Source organism: Biomphalaria glabrata, chromosome 3 (assembly GCF_947242115.1).
Source record: "Biomphalaria glabrata chromosome 3, xgBioGlab47.1, whole genome shotgun sequence".
In the NCBI taxonomy this organism is placed as follows: Eukaryota; Metazoa; Mollusca; class Gastropoda; family Planorbidae; genus Biomphalaria; species Biomphalaria glabrata.
The window spans coordinates 28,087,682-28,111,223 of record NC_074713.1 but is presented as its reverse complement, the minus strand read 5'-3'; the positions used below and the strand labels follow the sequence as shown (position 1 = coordinate 28,111,223).

The window sequence follows — 23,542 nt, the reverse complement described above, 5'->3', positions numbered from 1 at the left end:
TTATTCCAAGGAAGAGCAAGGTCCTCTATGATAGTTGACACTTCTTTGAACAGGTCTTCTCCAGTTGTAGTCCCATGCATGTTCCTCATAGCTGCTAACTCTTCTGATATATCAAAATTGCTGTTTGTACCGTGAATAAATACCGCGAGTTGCGCAGTATCCGTTATGTCAGTGGACTCGTCAGCAGCAATAGAAAACATTTCGAATTCTGCTGCTCTGTCTTTTAATTGTAAATGAAGATTTACCCCCATATCTTCCTCTCGCCTTGTAATTGTCATGCGAGAAAGGCTGACAGCTTCTACTGTATTCTTCTTTTCAGGACACATTTCTTCCATCACTGCTAGCAAGCACTTTTTTACACATTCGCCATCGGAAAAAGGCTTCATTGCTCTACTTAAGATGTGAGCAACTCTGTAGCTGGCTCTTGTCGCAGACTCATTTTCTTGTCTCTTTTTGTTCTATATTCTTGTCAATCTTCCAATCTCTAGTCGTAAATTGGCAATCTTGTCTTCGCGGCTCAAACCAAGAATGCCACCATATGTGTTTATGTGTTTGGCTTCATAATGCCTTTTAATGTTATGTTCTTTAAAAACAGCCACACTTTCTTTATAAATCAAACATGTTGACTTACTATCATATTCCATAAAAGTAAAGATCTGTCCACTTTTCCTGAAAGTTTCTACATTCAGAGTCCACATTTCGTTTCTCTCCCATTTCATTAAATCACAAACAATAAACACTACGGTACCAATCGCTTTGACATCAAAAGAACACGACCCAAAATGATACATCAATGATGCTCTGTGCTGCACACACAAGCTGTCAAGGACACGGCTAGCTCAAGACAGTAGCGGAATTTTCCAAGAATTAAAAATAGCTATCTAGTTTTATCGCCATTGAAAAAAACAACAACACTTGTGTTCTTGCAAACAAAAAATATTTACTGTGAATACCAAACATAAAGATGGAATTCATCAAAGAATGAGTGAGAATCCTAACTTAAAGAGAATATTTTTTCAACATTCAAATTTTGAATTTTTTTTTTATTTTTTTTTTTTACATTCTGTTCCAATGTTTTGGCGGGCCGGATAGAAGCACATCGCGGGCCGGATCTGGGCCGCGGGCCGTAGTTTGGGCATCACTGCGGTAGTATATATTCTGGCACATAACTGTGGATCTATTAACAGGACTTTCAAACGTGACTGAAGCAAGGGAAACAATCGTGGCTATCTCATCTACTCACTCTGCTTACTTCCCCTTAGAACTATTATGAGTTAAAATGTGTAACACAGCGATGTCCTCTTAATACGCCCGCCGGCCTGATGTGACCCTCAATGTGGTGTTATCCGGCCCGCCGAAAAATCGGAACAAAAAATAAGAAGAATACCCCCCCCCCCCAGCACCACTAGAAAAAAGGCTGAACAAATAATGCTTTCCTTAAGGGCTATTACTTTTTATGGATCTGAATGAGTGTTTGATCCTTGACATCCATTAATAGATAATCATTTAATAAGATCTGTTAGGCCAGGTTCAAACTGAACCATATCTTTATAACAATCAGGTCATTGAATATTAACAGTGTAATAAAAGTAACATGAATATATCTCCGTACCCTGTGGTAGCATGTCAGAAGGCCTGGTGCACGCTACCTACAAAGTAGGTCTCACTGTAGGACCAGTCCCCTACTTAAGTAGGTTCGAATCCCACTTGTGCCTGTTATGGCTCAAGTTATGCCCATTCTCAATTCAAAGATGGTTATGAAATCCTCACATTGAAAAGTCAGCAGCACACAGGACACGGTACGTAAGTGTTGGTCTCTTGCAGTATTGCCTTAAAGCTTTTCTTATATTATTATAGATCTTAGTTCTATGCTGATGGCTGACATCACATTCATATCTAGGAAATATTAGCGAGCGCTTGATCACTTCACAGGGCGTGGAAACGTGAATGTCAATGTATTAGGCTACGAGGATTATCATTTAGGTCTACTTACCGTATAAGATATATCGTCTAATAAATTATGTTAATTGGTTTATTTCCTGTTGTAATAAATGTTCATCTCGCTTCTTAATTAATATGCAATGTTGTGTTTGGGTTTTTTGTATGTTTCTCCCTCTCTCTTTCTCTCGTCTGATCTCTCTGTTTGTGATCTCTTTTTTGATTTCTTTGTCCTTTATTTAGTTACTTTCTCTCTCTCTTTCTCTCTCCATGTTCCATTATTTCTCTCTTTCTCTCTCTCTATGTCTGTCTCTCTCTCTCTTTGCCCCACTAAATGGCGTCTTCGATTGATAATGCATGGCTTGCCTTCAATAAGTGCAGCATTCCATTGTTGAAGCTATCTGAACTTAACCTAAGTTGTATCCCATAGGCCTACTTCCTTGCCTCCTTTTCTATATGTATTTGTGTATCAACACGTGTAGCTAATTTAATCCCATGACCTAGTTTTCAACTCGCCTAAAAGATTCACAGTTTTCATTGTCTACGGATGTAAGTTTCTAGATTATAATCTTCCTCCCTCCTCCCCCTTTACTTCCATGCTCAGAGAATGTAGAAAGAAATGTTTACATCAAATTAAAATGTGTCTAGATGAGTGCGTCATTTAAACTCTTGTGTTTAGTGATAGAAGCGTGGTCGAGAGCTTGGCTTGGCTAGCTATGAAGGGGGCTCGAGGTTCGACACCCGACTCGAGCAGAATTGTGTTTACTGAGCACCTAAAGGCAGCACGAAAACCTTCTCCAAGATTACCCCCCCCCCCCCGAAACTGGTCCACAAACAAGATTAGGCCATAGCTATCAATGTTTTGTTTATGTCTGATATGCACTTAGAGCGCTTTCAGCTTACATTATGTTTGTTAACTGCGCTATATAAATTACATCATTATTATTATACAACTACTTTCAATATATCATTATATATAGAAGGAATAAGCGCTAGCTTCTACCATTTCTATCGCTTGCTACTTACAAGAATCATGAAATGAAACTTATCTTGAACAAAAAACTCTGAATAAAATACATTTCTTCTCTCTCTCTCTCTCTCTCACTTGTCCCGTCTTTCATTTCTTGTGTTAACAAATTAATGCGTGTATACATTGACAATATTTACAATAACAAAATGTCAAGCCCTTTACCGGTGTCAAAGAGTTAACAGATCCATCACTCACACCCCATTGCACAGTGATCCATCAAGATTTAAGGGGGGGGGGCAGTGCGATGTTTGAAATACAACAACACCTATTAGCACCCTCCCTGCACACAACCTTGAAAGTCAGATACGCCACTGGTTAAATATTCTTCTAATTAAGATATAAACAATAAAAGTACACTAGCAGATGACAGTGTTTGTTTGTTTCAATGTATGACTGCAGCGCTGTCTTGACCTCCCTTTGATGGTAGTCTTACATTACTTGAACGAACCATTGAATGGTTCAATTGTTAGGTAGGGACTGAAAGCGTGACCACATTGGACACGTGATCCTCTGTGTGCAGGCGAACCTGAGAATTGAATTTGACAGACTTTTTCTGTGGCGCGCTCTGTTGGCTTGCTTCACTCCTTAATGAGACAGCGTCGGCGTCTTCTGTTCGCGACGACGGATCAGGAAGTTCATCGTTCTTGTGTTTGGCGTAGGAAACAAGGTCACTGTTGGTTTTGAGGATAGCGCTGAAGTCATAGTTTTGGTCAGTTTTGGCAGACGGGTTAGCGATGCTCTGAGGGCGCGGAATGTGAATGGGGCGAGCATTTTGGTGCCATTCGGGCGCGACTTCCGGTTGAGCTTGATTTTTCAGAATGGATTTCGGGCGGACGTTATTACTAGGAGTAGTCTGTTTAGACAGCGGTGTGTCCGGCTCTACTCTGTAAGACTGCCTGGAGGAGACACTGCTGCTCCTAGGTTTAACCACGAAAAGATTGCCATCGGGTTGCATCGTTACGTAGCCACCAGGGACCGTCGTCTGCCAAGTCACAGGTACAGCGTATCTGGGAGGTGCGGTATAAGATTGAGGCCTTTGCTTTCCTGTAGGCGCTGCCATACGCACCTTCGTATGTGCGTATCCGGAATCCGAGTTGACTGGGACAAGTCTTAGAGCTTTCGCTACGCCATGGCCTGAAGCCTGTGGATAACTTTGAACTCTGTTCTGTTGAAGAGGTACTAGCCTGAATTCTCTCAAATGGTTTCCCTGCTCTGAATAAACTATTTGATGTGGTATGGTTTGCACTTTCTGGTACTGAAGAGAAGAGTGATTTGGTAAAGTTTTAAATTGTTGAGAATTTATTGCAGAAGCGGCTCTCACACCTTTGTCTGGGTGTCTCAGCACTGAAGCCTCATTATCAGTTTTCTGCATGGATATTGTTTCACCTGGTCTCACTTCTGTTGCTTTGAGCTGAGAACCTGTAGATGCTTTAGGGGTTTCGGGCGTTTGAATCTGACCAATGGTCATTTCCCGAGCACCGCGATATATACTGTAGCCTTCGAACTGTTCAATTTTTGCAGTATTTGATGAATTTTTGTCGTCTGAGACAGGCTTAGCAACTGCCTTCTCGGCGTATGCCACATCTTTATATACATTGTTATTATGGACATGAGAATGGCCAATAGGCGGGTCATTATTTTTAGCAATGAATTTCACTTCAGTGTTACTAGTGTGAATGAGCTTGTCAGACTCGGGGTCTTTTTTTAGCTCTAAAGTTTGAAATTGAAGGTCAGACACTTGTTTTCTGTCAGACACTTGTAAAGTGTTCAGATTTGAACTCAGCTTCTCATTGGCGAGCACGTGAGATGTCTTCACTACACCTTCACCAAGCTTGCTCTCTTGCTGCACTAGTGTTACCCCCTGCCTTTGCAATGCCTGCTTTTCCAGCAGTGGACGCTCCTGCATTTTATACTGCTGCGTTTGTTGTGAGCCGCCTACATTTAGCACATCGCTACGATTCTGGCCGCCGAGCGTTTGGCTTTGCAGTCCCGCAGCGCTGCCGCCAACCGACAGAGCGACCCTCGGGATTTGTGTCCCTTCATTGCCCGAACTTTTGGTCGAGTTCTGTTGCGACTTGTGCGAGAAAACAAGTTTTGGTTCTTTCTTTGATTGAGACTCAAACATCGTGACCTGGGGAAGACAACACACAACAGACTAGTTTTCATCTTGTAATGTCAAGCTAGAAGACCTACATAAAAGATGTGTTACACATCGTGAACAAACAAGGTCAACCTGTTTTCAATGCATGCTTTGTATTCCTTAGCACAGCAAACATTGATTCACTGTAACCCATTCTGCTTGGCTGCAGTCTAATAGACTCCATTAATAACTAACGCCGTCCGTTCAAACAATAGGACTGGTTGTGTTGCCTATAAAGTATTTAGATTTTAAGACGAGGGAAAGTTATAATGGGTCACGCATGATTTCCTCTTACAAGTTTTCTGTGGAATGCGCAAAAAAGTTTCTCCAGATGTTGAAATATTTGGTTGTTGCAATTTGTGAAGCATTTAAATATAGGAAGTTTAGGGCATTGCACGTTGTATTGGGGGACGTAGTTGGTGGTGTTTTTGTCTGTCTGTCTGTCTGTCTATCTATCTATCTATCTATCTCTCTCTCTCTCTATCTCTCTATCTAACTATCTATCTATCTCTCTATCTATCTCTCTCTCTATCTATCTATCTATCTATCTATCTATCTATCTATCTATCTATCTATCTATCTATCTATCTATCTATCTATCTATCCATTAGCCAGGGGCCCATTCCTTTTCAATCATCGTTTTCCAGAGGCTGATTCAAGAAGCCCCCGACTTCTGGTTGTTACCATCAGCTCACCATACAAATATTAGGAGCTCTGCTACACATTCTAATGTACTGTACCATACGTTATAGACCTACGTACGGTGTGATGGATAGGTTTAAAAACATTTCTCATTTTAAAAAAGGACTTGCTACTCCATTTTAGCATTGTTAAACCATTTCCATTATCTAATCTAATTACATTGAAAGCTCTTATTTTGGGCTAGAGTAAGGGTTAGGTCCCGCATATATAACTCGCCCTGGGCCCTGAGGACTGCAAAGTCAAAAGTCTGCGCGTTCCACTTAGGAATGATCAACTAGATTCCTAGCATCTAAATCTAGCTATCATGGAGTTTTATTTAATAAGAAAAGAACTATTTGTATTACTATCTACTTACTTGTTGATTTAAACCATTAGTCAAAGAGAATCTTACACTCAGTCAATTATCTTCATACAATGTGTTTACACTGACGTGTCCATCTGAAAACAAGAAAAGTTAAAAAAATACTTTTTAATTTTTTGTTTATATTTCGTTAGACTGCATCAATTATGACTTATGTCATTCATCATGTCATTCATCTGTCATTCATCTGTCATTCATCATGTCATTCATCATGTCATTCATCTGTCATTCATCATGTCATTCATCTGTCATTCATCATGTCATTCATCATGTCATTCATCTGTCATTTATCATGTCATTCATCTGTCATTCATCATGTCATTCATCATGTCATTCATCTGTCATTCATCATGTCATTCATCTGTCATTCATCATGTCATTCATCATGTCATTCATCATGTCATTCATCATGTCATTCATCATGTCATTCATCTGTCATTCATCATGTCATTCATCATGTCATTCATCTGTCATTCATCATGTCATTCATCATGTCATTCATCATGTCATTCATCATGTCATTCATCTGTCATTCATCATGTCATTCATCTGTCATTCATCATGTCATTCATCATGTCATTCATCTGTCATTCATCATGTCATTCATCATGTCATTCATCTGTCATTCATCATGTCATTCATCATGTCATTCATCTGTCATTCATCATGTCATTCATCATGTCATTCATCATGTCATTCATCATGTCATTCATCTGTCATTCATCATGTCATTCATCTGTCATTCATCATGTCATTCATCATGTCATTCATCATGTCATTCATCATGTCATTCATCATGTCATTCATCTGTCATTCATCATGTCATTCATCATGTCATTCATCATGTCATTCATCATGTCATTCATCATGTCATTCATCTGTCATTCATCATGTCATTCATCTGTCATTCATCTGTCATTCATCATGTCATTCATCTGTCATTCATCATGTCATTCATCATGTCATTCATCTGTCATTCATCATGTCATTCATCTGTCATTCATCATGTCATTCATCTGTCATTCATCATGTCATTCATCATGTCATTCATCATGTCATTCATCATGTCATTCATCTGTCATTCATCATGTCATTCATCATGTCATTCATCTGTCATTCATCATGTCATTCATCATGTCATTCATCTGTCATTCATCATGTCATTCATCATGTCATTCATCTGTCATTCATCATGTCATTCATCTGTCATTCATCATGTCATTCATCATGTCATTCATCATGTCATTCATCATGTCATTCATCTGTCATTCATCATGTCATTCATCATGTCATTCATCATGTCATTCATCATGTCATTCATCTGTCATTCATCATGTCATTCATCATGTCATTCATCTGTCATTCATCATGTCATTCATCTGTCATTCATCATGTCATTCATCATGTCATTCATCATGTCATTCATCATGTCATTCATCATGTCATTCATCTGTCATTCATCATGTCATTCATCATGTCATTCATCATGTCATTCATATGTCATTCATCATGTCATTCATCTGTCATTCATCATGTCATTCATCATGTCATTCATCATGTCATTCATCTGTCATTCATCATGTCATTCATCTGTCATTCATCATGTCATTCATCATGTCATTCATCATGTCATTCATCATGTCATTCATCATGTCATTCATCTGTCATTCATCATGTCATTCATCTGTCATTCATCATGTCATTCATCTGTCATTCATCATGTCATTCATCATGTCATTCATCATGTCATTCATCTGTCATTCATCTGTCATTCATCATGTCATTCATCATGTCATTCATCATGTCATTCATCATGTCATTCATCTGTCATTCATCATGTCATTCATCATGTCATTCATCTGTCATTCATCATGTCATTCATCATGTCATTCATCATGTCATTCATCATGTCATTCATCTGTCATTCATCATGTCATTCATCTGTCATTCATCATGTCATTCATCATGTCATTCATCTGTCATTCATCATGTCATTCATCATGTCATTCATCTGTCATTCATCATGTCATTCATCATGTCATTCATCTGTCATTCATCATGTCATTCATCATGTCATTCATCTGTCATTCATCATGTCATTCATCTGTCATTCATCATGTCATTCATCATGTCATTCATCATGTCATTCATCATGTCATTCATCATGTCATTCATCATGTCATTCTTTTGTAAAGACTCGCCATTCAACCGAATACAAGCAACGCCATATGGGGTTTTGTCCAAAAAGGAGAAACAGTTTGTTGTATCACTAGTCTTGTGTGTCGGGGTGTCACTTATTTCCGCGATTTAGTACACTTTCCATATAAAACAGAATTAATAAATTACGACAAATAGATGAACTAATTAGTTAATTTTATTTATAAATGTGTTGTCATCGACAATGAATAATTGTGCAAAGTTTGAACTTGATCCGAGAATGGGAAGTAGGAGAAATAACGTAAACAAGATTTGTACCAGACAGACAGACAGACAGGAGGAGTAACTTGGTACAAGGTATGCAATTTTTGTATTGAGACTGCATTCTGCTTACTCTCTAGACTGAATAGACGTGATGGATCCAAAGAATTGAAAAGACAAAAACGTGTTCATATTGAACGTTGATATCTTTCGTAATGACTTTGAAGATACTCACAAAATGGCTGAATGTTGGTTTTGTGTAGTCTATCCGTCCGTCAGTCACGTTCCGATTTCAATAACTTCCTCTTGACAGTTAACGTACATTTTATTTCTCTTTAAAAGCTATGTATGTCTATTGTATGAGTATTTCACTTTATACACCATACACTCCAGGTATTTACATAATTACTTTCTTTTAAAATAACAAATGATACATCGTACAATATTTATTTAAACTAGTGATCACAGGCGAGTGTATCTTAAACGGAAACTCTGATAGTTTTTTTTTTTTTTTGAGTTATTGACAAATTTAAATTCTGTGTAAAAAGTTGTAATAGTAAACATTTTACCATTTTTTTATTTAAATGCTTAAAAACATTTGTATTAATGAATTAGACTGTCAATTCTTGACATCTTAAAAAAAACGAAGTTCTTTGAGATTTTGTTTTTAGGTTAGTTATACGTCACTTCCTTCAACAATACTGAAAGTAAATCTAGACTTGCCAATCGTATCGCTTCATTTTGACACTTGGCTGTTAGGCTGACTGATTCTAACAAACTAGTCAGTGTAAGGCTAACCTAGGCTACGTGTAGTCGGTCATGACAAGAACCAAGCGATATTGTTTGTTGTGTGTTGAGTGGTTAGGCAAGAAAATACACACTGCCATAGTTAGTCAAGCATGGAGATCTAATGGTAACACTTTTTGTTCTTTGCTTAAAAGATCTAGATCTAACTGCATAGACCTAGATCCTAGATCTATTACTTTGAAGATATTGTAAACTTTACTGTATGGTTTTCTGTTATACAGTAAGTCAATAGATTAAATTTATAGGTTTGTGTGACGTCACATAGAAACCCGTCGAAAATGTGACCGTTTTGGATGCGCAGAAAAATTACGTCAGAAAAATATCAATTACTAAGTTATTATTGAAATAAAAAAAAAAGAATAAAATATTCATTTTCCGTACATCTAAACACATATTATAACAAAAATTGTCAAACCATCGGAGTTTCCATTCAAACATATGGTTTCCTGTGAGGTAATGTTTTATGATTTATTATAACCATACATGACTTAAGAGTCATTATTATTAACTAATATTACTAAATCTACACAAGGCCTAGTGGTTGGTAAAATATTTATTTCACCAAAAATAAACCAAAATGAAAGTTCTGTTGTATTCTGATTTCACCCTTATGAAAACCTGTGTTTTGACTGTACACGTACTTAACCAAACAGCGGATCCATAGGAGTCTTTATAATCCGATCACAATGAATGATATGTTTGCCAACTACTAGGCTAGTGTGCCTAGTTGGGCCTGAAACCTCTAGGCAAGTTCTTAATTCAGAATGTACAAATGATGGCCTTTAACTACTCACACCTAACACAAGAGACAGCAGCTCCTATAAAACATCTAGTTCCTCTCCCTGGTCAACGAGTTCTAAACATTCCAGTATTTAAAGATCTTATCGATAATCATGAACATTGTCATTAGTTCACGTTCGTCAAGGCCCAAAAAAAAAAAATCCGTTTAGAAAAAAAAACAAAACTAAAGTTAAATACACTTTTTAAAACTGTTGAACTAAGAGACATGATTCGTGATTCATAAAAACTTAAATTAGAAATCACATAACGTAGCTTCATAACAGAACATTATAAATAGCATACAGAAGTAGATGTAATAATTAGAATTAGATTCAAATCCAAGTCACCTAGAAGAAACTATTTACTGATACCATGACAATGAAAGCACACTTCCGCTTGCTTCAGCAGTCATCTTGAAACAAAAATAACACCCTTCGATTTAAATAGATCTCAACATGCCATAGGTTATAAGATGTGCTCTAAGGGCGTCAACTCTGAATTCAATGCTTCTCTACTTATAGTTTTGTTGACTCTTGTCCTAATTACGAAAGAGTTCAGTCAACAGACAAGTTCAAAGATTCAATCATGTAGACTTGTCTGTAATGAAAGCCTGTTACCAATCCCCCCCCCCCTTTTTTTTTAAAATGTGTATATACATTTGATTTATTATTAGAGACAACGTTTTTCAGTTTTGGTTACTACGTATTACACGCTGATACACACACGACATTCAAAAGCCGGACTCACGTGATCATCCGTGCTTCTATTGAGAGTATTTTAGCGTGGCTGAGTCAGCCGAGATTTTCAACCAGTAGTTAAGCAAATACTTTAGTTTTATATAGAAACTTCAAAGAAAATATAGAAATATTGCCTTCATTATAGATCGGAGACAAAGAGAGAGAAAGAGATAAAGAAAGAGAGAGAACGAGGAGAGAGAGAGATGAAGAGAGAGAGAGAGAGAGATGAAGAGAGAGAGAGAGAGAGGTGTTTAATGGTGCTATAACTTTATTAGTTTGTAAAATCCAAAATAAGTTTTCATTTTAAAGAGAGCTAACTGTTAGGAGAGAACTTCATTTTTCTTCCTGGCCTGCTTCCTGTCCCACCTATATTTAAATGATTGCGAATAATCCGCAGTTGGTAAAAAGTTGTCTAGGAAATACAATCTTCCTGGCCTGCTTCCTGTCCCACCTATATTTAAATGATTGCAAATCAGTTGGTAAAAAGTGGTCTAGGAAATACAATCTTCCTGGCCTGCTTCCTGTCCCACCTATATTTAAATGATTGCAAATCAGTTGGTAAAAAGTGGTCTAGGAAATACAATCTTCCTGGCCTGCTTCCTGTCCCACCTATATTTAAATGATTGCAAATCAGTTGGTAAAAAGTGGTCTAGGAAATACAATCTTCCTGGCCTGCTTCCTGTCCCACCTATATTTAAATGATTGCAAATCAGTTGGTAAAAAGTGGTCTAGGAAATACAATCTTCCTGGCCTGCTTCCTGTCCCACCTATATTTCAATGATTGCAGTTGGTCAAAAGTGGTCTAGGAAATACAATCTTCCTGGCCTGCTTCCTGTCCCACCTATATTTCAATGATTGCAGTTGGTCAAAAGTGGTCTAGGAAATACAATCTTCCTGGCCTGCTTCCTGTCCCACCTATATTTCAATGATTGCAGTTGGTAAAAAGTGGTCTAGGAAATACAATCTTCCTGGCCTGCTTCCTGTCCCACCTACAGTTGGTAAAAAGTGGTCTAGGAAATACAATCTTCCTGGCCTGCTTCCTGTCCCACCTATATTTCAATGATTGCAGTTGGTCAAAAGTGGTCTAGGAAATACAATCTTCCTGGCCTGCTTCCTGTCCCACCTATATTTCAATGATTGCAGTTGGTAAAAAGTGGTCTAGGAAATACAATCTTCCTGGCCTGCTTCCTGTCCCACCTACAGTTGGTAAAAAGTGGTCTAGGAAATACAATCTTCCTGGCCTGCTTCCTGTCCCACCTAAATTTCAATGATTGCAGTTGGTAAAAAGTGGTCTAGGAAATACAATCTTCCTGGCCTGCTTCCTGTCCCACCTATATTTCAATGATTGCAGTTGGTCTAAAGTGGTCTAGGAAATACAATCTTCCTGGCCTGCTTCCTGTCCCACCTATATTTCAATGATTGCAGTTGGTAAAAAGTGGTCTAGGAAATACAATCTTCCTGGCCTGCTTCCTGTCCCACCTACAATTGGTCAAAAGTGGTCTAGGAAATACAATCTTCCTGGCCTGCTTCCTGTCCCACCTATATTTCAATGATTGCAGTTGGTAAAAAGTGGTCTAGGAAATACAATCTTCCTGGCCTGCTTCCTGTCCCACCTACAGTTGGTAAAAAGTGGTCTAGGAAATACAATCTTCCTGGCCTGCTTCCTGTCCCACCTACAGTTGGTAAAAAGTGGTCTAGGAAATACAATATTCCTGGCCTGCTTCCTGTCCCACCTACAGTTGGTAAAAAGTGGTCTAGGAAATACAATCTTCCTGGCCTGCTTCCTGTCCCACCTACAGTTGGTAAAAAGTGGTCTAGGAAATACAATCTTCCTGGCCTGCTTCCTGTAACACCTACAGTTGTTAAAAAGTGGTCTAGGAAATACAATCTTCCTGGCCTGCTTCCTGTAACACCTACAGTTGTTAAAAAGTGGTCTAGGAAATACAATCTTCCTGGCCTGCTTCCTGTCCTACCTACAGTTGGTAAAAAGTGGTCTAGGAAATACAATCTTCCTGGCCTGCTTCCTGTCACACCTACAGTTGTTAAAAAGTGGTCTAGGAAATACAATCTTCCTGGCCTGCTTCATGTCCCACCTATATTTCAATGATTGTAAAAAGTGGTCTAGGAAATACAATCTTCCTGGCCTGCTTCCTGTCCCACCTACAGTTGGTAAAAAGTGGTCTAGGAAATACAATCTTCCTGGCCTGCTTCCTGTCCCACCTACAGTTGGTAAAAAGTGGTCTAGGAAATACAATCTTCCTGGCCTGCTTCCTGTCCCACCTACAGTTGTTAAAAAGTGGTCTAGGAAATACAATCTTCCTGGCCTGCTTCCTGTCCCACCTACAGTTGTTAAAAAGTGGTCTAGGAAATACAATCTTCCTGGCCTGCTTCCTGTCCCACCTACAGTTGTTAAAAAGTGGTCTAGGAAATACAATCTTCCTGGCCTGCTTCCTGTCCCACCTACAGTTGTTAAAAAGTGGTCTAGGAAATACAATCTTCCTGTCCCACCTATATTTCAATGATTGTAAAAAGTGGTCTAGGAAATACAATCTTCCTGTCCCACCTATATTTCAATGATTGTAAAAAGTGGTCTAGGAAATACAATCTTCCTGTCCCACCTATATTTCAATGATTGTAAAAAGTGGTCTAGGAAATACAATCTTCCTGTCCCACCTATATTTCAATGATTGTAAAAAGTGGTCTAGGAAATACAATCTTCCTGTCCCACCTATATTTCAATGATTGTAAAAAGTGGTCTAGGAAATACAATCTTCCTGTCCCACCTATATTTCAATGATTGTAAAAAGTGGTCTAGGAAATACAATCTTCCTGTCCCACCTATATTTCAATGATTGTAAAAAGTGGTCTAGGAAATACAATCTTCCTGTCCCACCTATATTTCAATGATTGTAAAAAGTGGTCTAGGAAATACAATCTTCCTGTCCCACCTATATTTCAATGATTGTAAAAAGTGGTCTAGGAAATACAATCTTCCTGTCCCACCTATATTTCAATGATTGTAAAAAGTGGTCTAGGAAATAGAATCTTCCTGTCCCACCTATATTTCAATGATTGTAAAAAGTGGTCTAGGAAATACAATCTTCCTGTCCCACCTATATTTCAATGATTGTAAAAAGTGGTCTAGGAAATACAATCTTCCTGTCCCACCTATATTTCAATGATTGTAAAAAGTGGTCTAGGAAATAGAATCTTCCTGTCCCACCTATATTTCAATGATTGTAAAAAGTGGTCTAGGAAATACAATTATCCTGTCCCACCTATATTTCAATGATTGTAAAAAGTGGTCTAGGAAATACAATCTTCCTGTCCCACCTATATTTCAATGATTGTAAAAAGTGGTCTAGGAAATACAATCTTCCTGTCCCACCTATATTTCAATGATTGTAAAAAGTGGTCTAGGAAATACAATCTTCCTGTCCCACCTATATTTCAATGATTGTAAAAAGTGGTCTAGGAAATACAATCTTCCTGTCCCACCTATATTTCAATGATTGTAAAAAGTGGTCTAGGAAATACAATCTTCCTGTCCCACCTATATTTCAATGATTGTAAAAAGTGGTCTAGGAAATACAATCTTCCTGTCCCACCTATATTTCAATGATTGTAAAAAGTGGTCTAGGAAATACAATCTTCCTGTCCCACCTATATTTCAATGATTGTAAAAAGTGGTCTAGGAAATACAATCTTCCTGTCCCACCTATATTTCAATGATTGTAAAAAGTGGTCTAGGAAATACAATCTTCCTGTCCCACCTATATTTCAATGATTGTAAAAAGTGGTCTAGGAAATAGAGTCTTCCTGTCCCACCTATATTTCAATGATTGTAAAAAGTGGTCTAGGAAATACAATCTTCCTGTCCCACCTATATTTCAATGATTGTAAAAAGTGGTCTAGGAAATACAATCTTCCTGTCCCACCTATATTTCAATGATTGTAAAAAGTGGTCTAGGAAATACAATCTTCCTGTCCCACCTATATTTCAATGATTGTAAAAAGTGGTCTAGGAAATACAATCTTCCTGTCCCACCTATATTTCAATGATTGTAAAAAGTGGTCTAGGAAATAGAATCTTCCTGTCCCACCTATATTTCAATGATTGTAAAAAGTGGTCTAGGAAATACAATCTTCCTGTCCCACCTATATTTCAATGATTGTAAAAAGTGGTCTAGGAAATACAATCTTCCTGTCCCACCTATATTTCAATGATTGTAAAAAGTGGTCTAGGAAATAGAATCTTCCTGTCCCACCTATATTTCAATGATTGTAAAAAGTGGTCTAGGAAATACAATTATCCTGTCCCACCTATATTTCAATGATTGTAAAAAGTGGTCTAGGAAATACAATCTTCCTGTCCCACCTATATTTCAATGATTGTAAAAAGTGGTCTAGGAAATACAATCTTCCTGTCCCACCTATATTTCAATGATTGTAAAAAGTGGTCTAGGAAATACAATCTTCCTGTCCCACCTATATTTCAATGATTGTAAAAAGTGGTCTAGGAAATACAATCTTCCTGTCCCACCTATATTTCAATGATTGTAAAAAGTGGTCTAGGAAATACAATCTTCCTGTCCCACCTATATTTCAATGATTGTAAAAAGTGGTCTAGGAAATACAATCTTCCTGTCCCACCTATATTTCAATGATTGTAAAAAGTGGTCTAGGAAATACAATCTTCCTGTCCCACCTATATTTCAATGATTGTAAAAAGTGGTCTAGGAAATACAATCTTCCTGTCCCACCTATATTTCAATGATTGTAAAAAGTGGTCTAGGAAATACAATCTTCCTGTCCCACCTATATTTCAATGATTGTAAAAAGTGGTCTAGGAAATAGAATCTTCCTGTCCCACCTATATTTCAATGATTGTAAAAAGTGGTCTAGGAAATACAATTATCCTGTCCCACCTATATTTCAATGATTGTAAAAAGTGGTCTAGGAAATACAATCTTCCTGTCCCACCTATATTTCAATGATTGTAAAAAGTGGTCTAGGAAATACAATCTTCCTGTCCCACCTATATTTCAATGATTGTAAAAAGTGGTCTAGGAAATACAATCTTCCTGTCCCACCTATATTTCAATGATTGTAAAAAGTGGTCTAGGAAATACAATCTTCCTGTCCCACCTATATTTCAATGATTGTAAAAAGTGGTCTAGGAAATACAATCTTCCTGTCCCACCTATATTTCAATGATTGTAAAAAGTGGTCTAGGAAATACAATCTTCCTGTCCCACCTATATTTCAATGATTGTAAAAAGTGGTCTAGGAAATACAATCTTCCTGTCCCACCTATATTTCAATGATTGTAAAAAGTGGTCTAGGAAATACAATCTTCCTGTCCCACCTATATTTCAATGATTGTAAAAAGTGGTCTAGGAAATACAATCTTCCTGTCCCACCTATATTTCAATGATTGTAAAAAGTGGTCTAGGAAATAGAATCTTCCTGTCCCACCTATATTTCAATGATTGTAAAAAGTGGTCTAGGAAATACAATCTTCCTGTCCCACCTATATTTCAATGATTGTAAAAAGTGGTCTAGGAAATACAATCTTCCTGTCCCACCTATATTTCAATGATTGTAAAAAGTGGTCTAGGAAATAGAATCTTCCTGTCCCACCTATATTTCAATGATTGTAAAAAGTGGTCTAGGAAATACAATTATCCTGTCCCACCTATATTTCAATGATTGTAAAAAGTGGTCTAGGAAATACAATCTTCCTGTCCCACCTATATTTCAATGATTGTAAAAAGTGGTCTAGGAAATACAATCTTCCTGTCCCACCTATATTTCAATGATTGTAAAAAGTGGTCTAGGAAATACAATCTTCCTGTCCCACCTATATTTCAATGATTGTAAAAAGTGGTCTAGGAAATACAATCTTCCTGTCCCACCTATATTTCAATGATTGTAAAAAGTGGTCTAGGAAATACAATCTTCCTGTCCCACCTATATTTCAATGATTGTAAAAAGTGGTCTAGGAAATACAATCTTCCTGTCCCACCTATATTTCAATGATTGTAAAAAGTGGTCTAGGAAATACAATCTTCCTGTCCCACCTATATTTCAATGATTGTAAAAAGTGGTCTAGGAAATACAATCTTCCTGTCCCACCTATATTTCAATGATTGTAAAAAGTGGTCTAGGAAATACAATCTTCCTGTCCCACCTATATTTCAATGATTGTAAAAAGTGGTCTAGGAAATACAATCTTCCTGTCCCACCTATATTTCAATGATTGTAAAAAGTGGTCTAGGAAATACAATCTTCCTGTCTCACCTATATTTCAATGATTGTAAAAAGTGGTCTAGGAAATACAATCTTCCTGTCCCACCTATATTTCAATGATTGTAAAAAGTGGTCTAGGAAATACAATCTTCCTGTCCCACCTATATTTCAATGATTGTAAAAAGTGGTCTAGGAAATACAATCTTCCTGTCCCACCTATATTTCAATGATTGTAAAAAGTGGTCTAGGAAATACAATCTTCCTGTCCCACCTATATTTCAATGATTGTAAAAAGTGGTCTAGGAAATAGAATCTTCCTGTCCCACCTATATTTCAATGATTGTAAAAAGTGGTCTAGGAAATACAATCTTCCTGTCCCACCTATATTTCAATGATTGTAAAAAGTGGTCTAGGAAATACAATCTTCCTGTCCCACCTATATTTCAATGATTGTAAAAAGTGGTCTAGGAAATACAATCTTCCTGTCCCACCTATATTTCAATGATTGTAAAAAGTGGTCTAGGAAATACAATCTTCCTGTCCCACCTATATTTCAATGATTGTAAAAAGTGGTCTAGGAAATACAATCTTCCTGTCCCACCTATATTTCAATGATTGTAAAAAGTGGTCTAGGAAATACAATCTTCCTGTCCCACCTATATTTCAATGATTGTAAAAAGTGGTCTAGGAAATACAATCTTCCTGTCCCACCTATATTTCAATGATTGTAAAAAGTGGTCTAGGAAATACAATCTTCCTGTCCCACCTATATTTCAATGATTGTAAAAAGTGGTCTAGGAAATACAATCTTCCTGTCCCACCTATATTTCAATGATTGCAAAAAGTGGTCTAGGAAATACAATCTTCCTGTCCCACCTATATTTCAATGATTGTAAAAAGTGGTCTAGGAAATACAATTATCCTGTCCCACCTATATTTCAATGATTGTAAAAAGTGGTCTAGGAAATACAATCTTCCTGTCCCACCTATATTTCAATGATTGTAAAAAGTGGTCTAGGAAATACAATCTTCCTGTCCCACCTATATTTCAATGATTGTAAAAAGTGGTCTAGGAAATACAATCTTCCTGTCCCACCTATATTTCAATGATTGTAAAAAGTGGTCTAGGAAATACAATCTTCCTGTCCCACCTATATTTCAATGATTGTAAAAAGTGGTCTAGGAAATACAATCTTCCTGTCCCACCTATATTTCAATGATTGTAAAAAGTGGTCTAGGAAATACAATCTTCCTGTCCCACCTATATTTCAATGATTGTAAAAAGTGGTCTAGGAAATACAATCTTCCTGTCCCACCTATATTTCAATGATTGTAAAAAGTGGTCTAGGAAATACAATCTTCCTGTCCCACCTATATTTCAATGATTGTAAAAAGTGGTCTAGGAAATACAATCTTCCTGTCCCACCTATATTTCAATGATTGTAAAAAGTGGTCTAGGAAATACAATCTTCCTATTTTAGATTCATTCTTTTCGACTTCGAACTATTTCCTTCTAGACAAATGAAAGCAACGTGTTAGCATTTCTGTCAAGTTTAATCACCATCTCTATTTCTGTTTCTCAAGTTTTAGTAGTCAGAGGCGCATCTACCCTGTAAGTCCACGGGGAGTACATTAACCCGTCTTCTTGTAGTGTTGATCTTCGTGACGCCTAATTAACATTACAAAATGACCTAGATCAGAAATCGATGATATTATGAAAATAGGAGCTGGATAAGTAGTGAAAAAAACAACAAATGTATTAAAACGAAACTGGCCACAACCAGCAGTGTTGTCACATCATGGGCGTAGCCAAGGGGGGGGGGTTCTTGGGGTTCAACCCCCCCTCCCCGAAATGAACTACAGGGGGGGGGGGGAAGAAATTAAGTGAATGATTTTTGCTTTCATTTTGTTTATTTTAGGTGAGATTTTACATCACTTACCACAGCACAGCCGTAGGGGTTTTGAGTTAAAAACCCTGTACCAGGGGGTTTTGAGATTTAAAAAAAACCCTATAAGGGGGTTTTGAGTTTAAAACCCCCTACCAGGGGCTTTGAGTTTTAAACCCCTTACAGGGGGTTTTTGAGTTTTAAACCCCCTACCAGAGGTTTTTGCAGTTAAATCCCCCTCTTCTATAAAACAAAACAAAACAAAATGCAAACGACAATCCCCCAAATTCCAACAGCACAGTTAAGGAAGATTTTGATTTTAAAACCCCCTCCAAAATTTACGATAAGCCCCCTCTTCAATATAAAAATTACACATTCAAAATTTTATGAGCGTAGCCAAAGGGGTTTTGAGTTTACCCCCCCCCCTCCAGTTGGGGTTTGAAGCTAAAAAGTACCTCTTCGATATAAAAAAAAAAGCAAATACACACTATAAAATCTATGAGCGTAGTCAAAGGGGGTTTGAGTTTCAATCCCCTCCTCCAGATGGCCTTTTCTTGAAAGTTCAAAACCCCTCCAGATGGTTTTGACTTTAAAAATTCCCCTACAGAGCGTTTAGAGTTGAAAACCTCTCTCTTCAATATTATTTTAAAGCAAACTACAGTCACCAAATTCTATGATCGTAGCTAAATGGGGTTTTGAATTTAAAAAAAAAACAAACTCCAGAGATTTTTTAGTTTAAAACCCCTCAACAGATGATTTGACGAAAAAACGTTCCTTTTCGATATAAAATCTAAAGCGAAATACAGGCATGTAATTCCAAGAGCGTAGTCAAGAAAGGTTACAAATTTCTACCAGTCGCTTGGGCTCCATTAATAAAGTGTGAATAGTCTTCTGCCGAAACTGAAAAACACTAATTAAATGTGGCTCAACAAAGATGGCTAAGACAAATTTTAGGAGTCAGTCATAGAGATCGGGTCTAAATCAAAGAAATCATATGCCGAACTGGGAGTCGAATCCTTAGTAAGGTTGTGACAGAGCGTCGCATGAGGTTTTGCGGGACATGTTCTCCGACAAAATGAATTACGCAAAATAAGAGTTGCGGAAACAGCTTGCCGGAAAATGCGCCGAACGGCGCGAGAGGGTCTAAGTCAGTAAGAATAGCACATTATGTTTTTGAAATAAAACTTTTTAATAGCAAGATAATGCACTGTAGATACCTCAGAATATGCATTTTGTTGGCTTTCAATACCAGAAATAGTGCTCGGCTTCGGGGCTTCGCCCCGCGCTGGGGGAGCGCTGCGAGCTCCCCCAGACCCCCTTGCTAGCAAGGGCGGGGAGTCTACAATAAACAATAAACGTCTTCCGAAAGGGTCAGAATGTAATAAAGATTAATTATGTACACACACACACACATATATAATTTTTTTTCCGCCTGGGGGGGGGGGGCGGGGGAATCCGCAATTTCTTTGACCTGACAACACAAGAATCAATAGAAAAAGATAAGCCAATTGGTTAATTAACTATTGGTCATTAATTATTTTGTTAGATATCTCGAACAAGGGAAAGAAATTGTACTTGACTGATGTGGTGGTATAAGTTGCATTAGCCGCTTTAAGATTGAAGCTAACAATAGATAACTATAAAACCTTTTTTATTTTCATAGGCGATTCGCTGGCAGAGTGGTTAATGTATTGGCATGAGGACGCTGAGGAGGCCTTAGTCCTCGAGTTCAAATTCAGGTCGTTCACCATTTAAACACTGAGTACCCAAATATCCCCTTTCTTCTCCCCCATCCTTTTCAACTGGTCCAGATATGTAATAGGATCGATAAGTAATCGGATCGATAAGTAATAGGATCGATAAGTAATAGGATCGATAAGTAATAGGATCGATAAGTAATAGGATCGATAAGTAGTAGGATTACGGGGCACTGAGAACATTAAAAGCATGAAATCGCGATAAACAAAAACAATTGGTAAAAACAAATATTTCTACGCTCACAGATTTATTGTTGTTGGTCTAGATCAGGGGTGGGCAACCTTTTCCTATCTAGGGACGCATTAAAAAAAATTTGGGGAAGGGGGCTGCATATATATTTACTTACGACTTAGAAAAATACGCTAGCTAATTTTAATGTGAAGCAATTAAATGTTTACACTTGTGCATAATGTTCCGGAACTGCGGAACAAGCTTACTAGTTGTTATCCTTATGAATGCTGTCAAATTATAGTCGGTCAGCATCGATCTGTTCTTAAACTTGTTTACTTAAATATAAACAAAACATACATGTTCACAGATGTAATTAGACTATTGGACCCAAATAATGTGAAAGTTTAGAAGCTAATTTTTTTCTTAATATGGAAATACAGCTTCTGGCACCCATAAAACTCCAGCGGAAGAACAGACTGGAACTTCTCTTTCATGTTATATTTTACATGTAGGTATGTTCTCTGGAGCTGAATCACATCTGCATTAAATAGTGAAGTATTGGTATTTAAATTGAATTTATATTTAAAATTCCACAATTAAGTAATCCAAATAGGTCTTGTACTTATCAACCATTTCACTAGAGATAGTTTCACCTTTCAGCTAAGGACAAGGACAAAGGCTGTTTTCATTGGTTTGCCTGGAGAAGCAGTACCTGATTTAGAGCTTTCAATCCCCCTCCAGATCCACAAACCACCATACAATAGTTACAAAGGCGGCTCAAAGAAAGTGGTGATAGTTACAAAGATGGCTCCAATAGAGAGGTGATAGTTACAAAGGTGGCTCCAAGAGAGTGGTGATAGTTACAAAGGTGGCTCCAAGAGAGTGGTGATAGTAACAAAGGTGGCTCCAAGAAAGTGGTGATCGTTACAAAGGTGGCTCCAAGAAAGTGGTGATAGTTACAAAGGTTGCTCCAAGAAAGTGGTGATAGTTACAAAGATGGCTCCAATAGAGAGGTGATAGTTACAAAGGTGGCTCCAAGAGAGTGGTGATAGTTACAAAGGTGGCTCCAAGAGAGTGGTGATAGTTACAAAGGTGGCTCCAAGAGAGTGGTGATAGTAACAAAGGTGGCTCCAAGAAAGTGGTGATAGTAACAAAGGTGGCTCCAAGAAAGTGGTGATCGTTACAAAGGTGGCTCCAAGAAAGTGGTGATAGTTACAAAGGTTGCTCAAAGAAAGTGGTGATAGTTACAAAGATGGCTCCAATAGAGAGGTGATAGTTACAAAGGTGGCTCCAAGAGAGTGGTGATAGTTACAAAGGTGGCTCCAAGAGAGTGGTGATAGTAACAAAGGTGGCTCCAAGAAAGTGGTGATAGTTACAAAGGTTGCTCCAAGAAAGTGGTGATCGTTACAAAAATGGCTACAAAAGAGTGGTGATACTTTCTTTCAATCCTTGTTGTTAAGGGCGAAACCAATCTATAGTTGGGTATTGAGGCCGGTAACTGATTAAAACTTGTCCACCCCATTCAAGTGTGAAGACAAAGAATAAAGTGGTGAATCCGGAACATGCAATCGCCCCATTACAAAGAATAAAGTGGTCAATCCGGTACATGCAATCGCCCCATTACAAAGAATAAAGTGGTCAATCTGGTACATGCACCCCCGCCCCATTACAAAGAATAAAGTGGTGAATCCGGTACATGCAATCGCCCCATTACAAAGAATAAAGTGGTCAATCCGGTACATGCAATCGCCCCATTACAAAGATTACAATCATTAAATACAAAAGGTTTGTATGTAGAGACGCACTTTAGGTGACTGTTATTGAACTCACAATGTGATATTAATTCAAAGTGAGACTAAAGATTAGATATAGATTAATGACAGTTGAGGCTAGGCTTTTATAGGAGCAACATCTTTCTTGCAGTGATTGAGATTAGACCGTTCCCGTTCTGGATTAAACATTCCTATTGGATCTACACCTGTTGATTGATTTTATTGTATTTTGTCTTGATCAGTAAGTCAGTTACTACGAACTCAAGAGATATATTACGCGTACAGAAACACGCAATCAATGTACCGAGCATCCCAAACTCTACATCTTCTCTACATCAACGTACAAAAACAATATTTTGACGACTACATTTCTAGATGTATCCGCCATGGCGGTCTGCTTGTCTTGAAGTGTGCACAGTCAAGCACAACTCAACCTAACACTCAGAAACATAAATTGTATAAGTTGTACAGCTGTTGTACAGGTAGACAGGTTTTTCTCGTTTCATCTTGCAATGTGAAGTAAATATCAAGCATGTTAATTGACACATGATAAGTGACACATGATAAGTGACTCAAGGATACGCGTTTCCTCAGAAATTTGCTTTCAGAAGATACCAAGTAGATTATTTTAAATAAAAAGTTTCTTGTATGTGACCAGTGAACAGGAACAACAGTTTTGGTTATCGAAGCTTGCTACTTCAATCGGTGATTGAAATCAGTCCTTCAATCAGTCCTTCAGTCTGTCCTTCAGTCATGTCTTTGGTCTAAAGGGTCTGTACGAGCTGGGGAC

General features: G+C 37.7%; 1 protein-coding gene across 7 annotated transcripts in view; it reads right to left on the bottom strand.

Moving 5' to 3' along the window:
- Window positions 1-483: 483 nt before the first annotated feature.
- Window positions 484-23,542, bottom strand: part of LOC106052997 (uncharacterized) — a 36,447-nt gene continuing 13,388 nt past the window's right edge. For 2 of the 7 annotated variants that reach the window (XM_056024358.1, XM_056024357.1), the window contains 2 exons: window positions 6,166-6,248; window positions 484-5,099 (listed from right to left, as the gene is read on the bottom strand). In XM_056024358.1, the coding sequence (XP_055880333.1) occupies window positions 3,435-5,093 (1,659 nt within the window). In that variant the 5' untranslated portion in view covers window positions 5,094-5,099; window positions 6,166-6,248 and the 3' untranslated portion in view covers window positions 484-3,434. The other 5 variants (XM_056024364.1, XM_056024363.1, XM_056024359.1 and 2 more) reach the window with 5 other exon arrangements.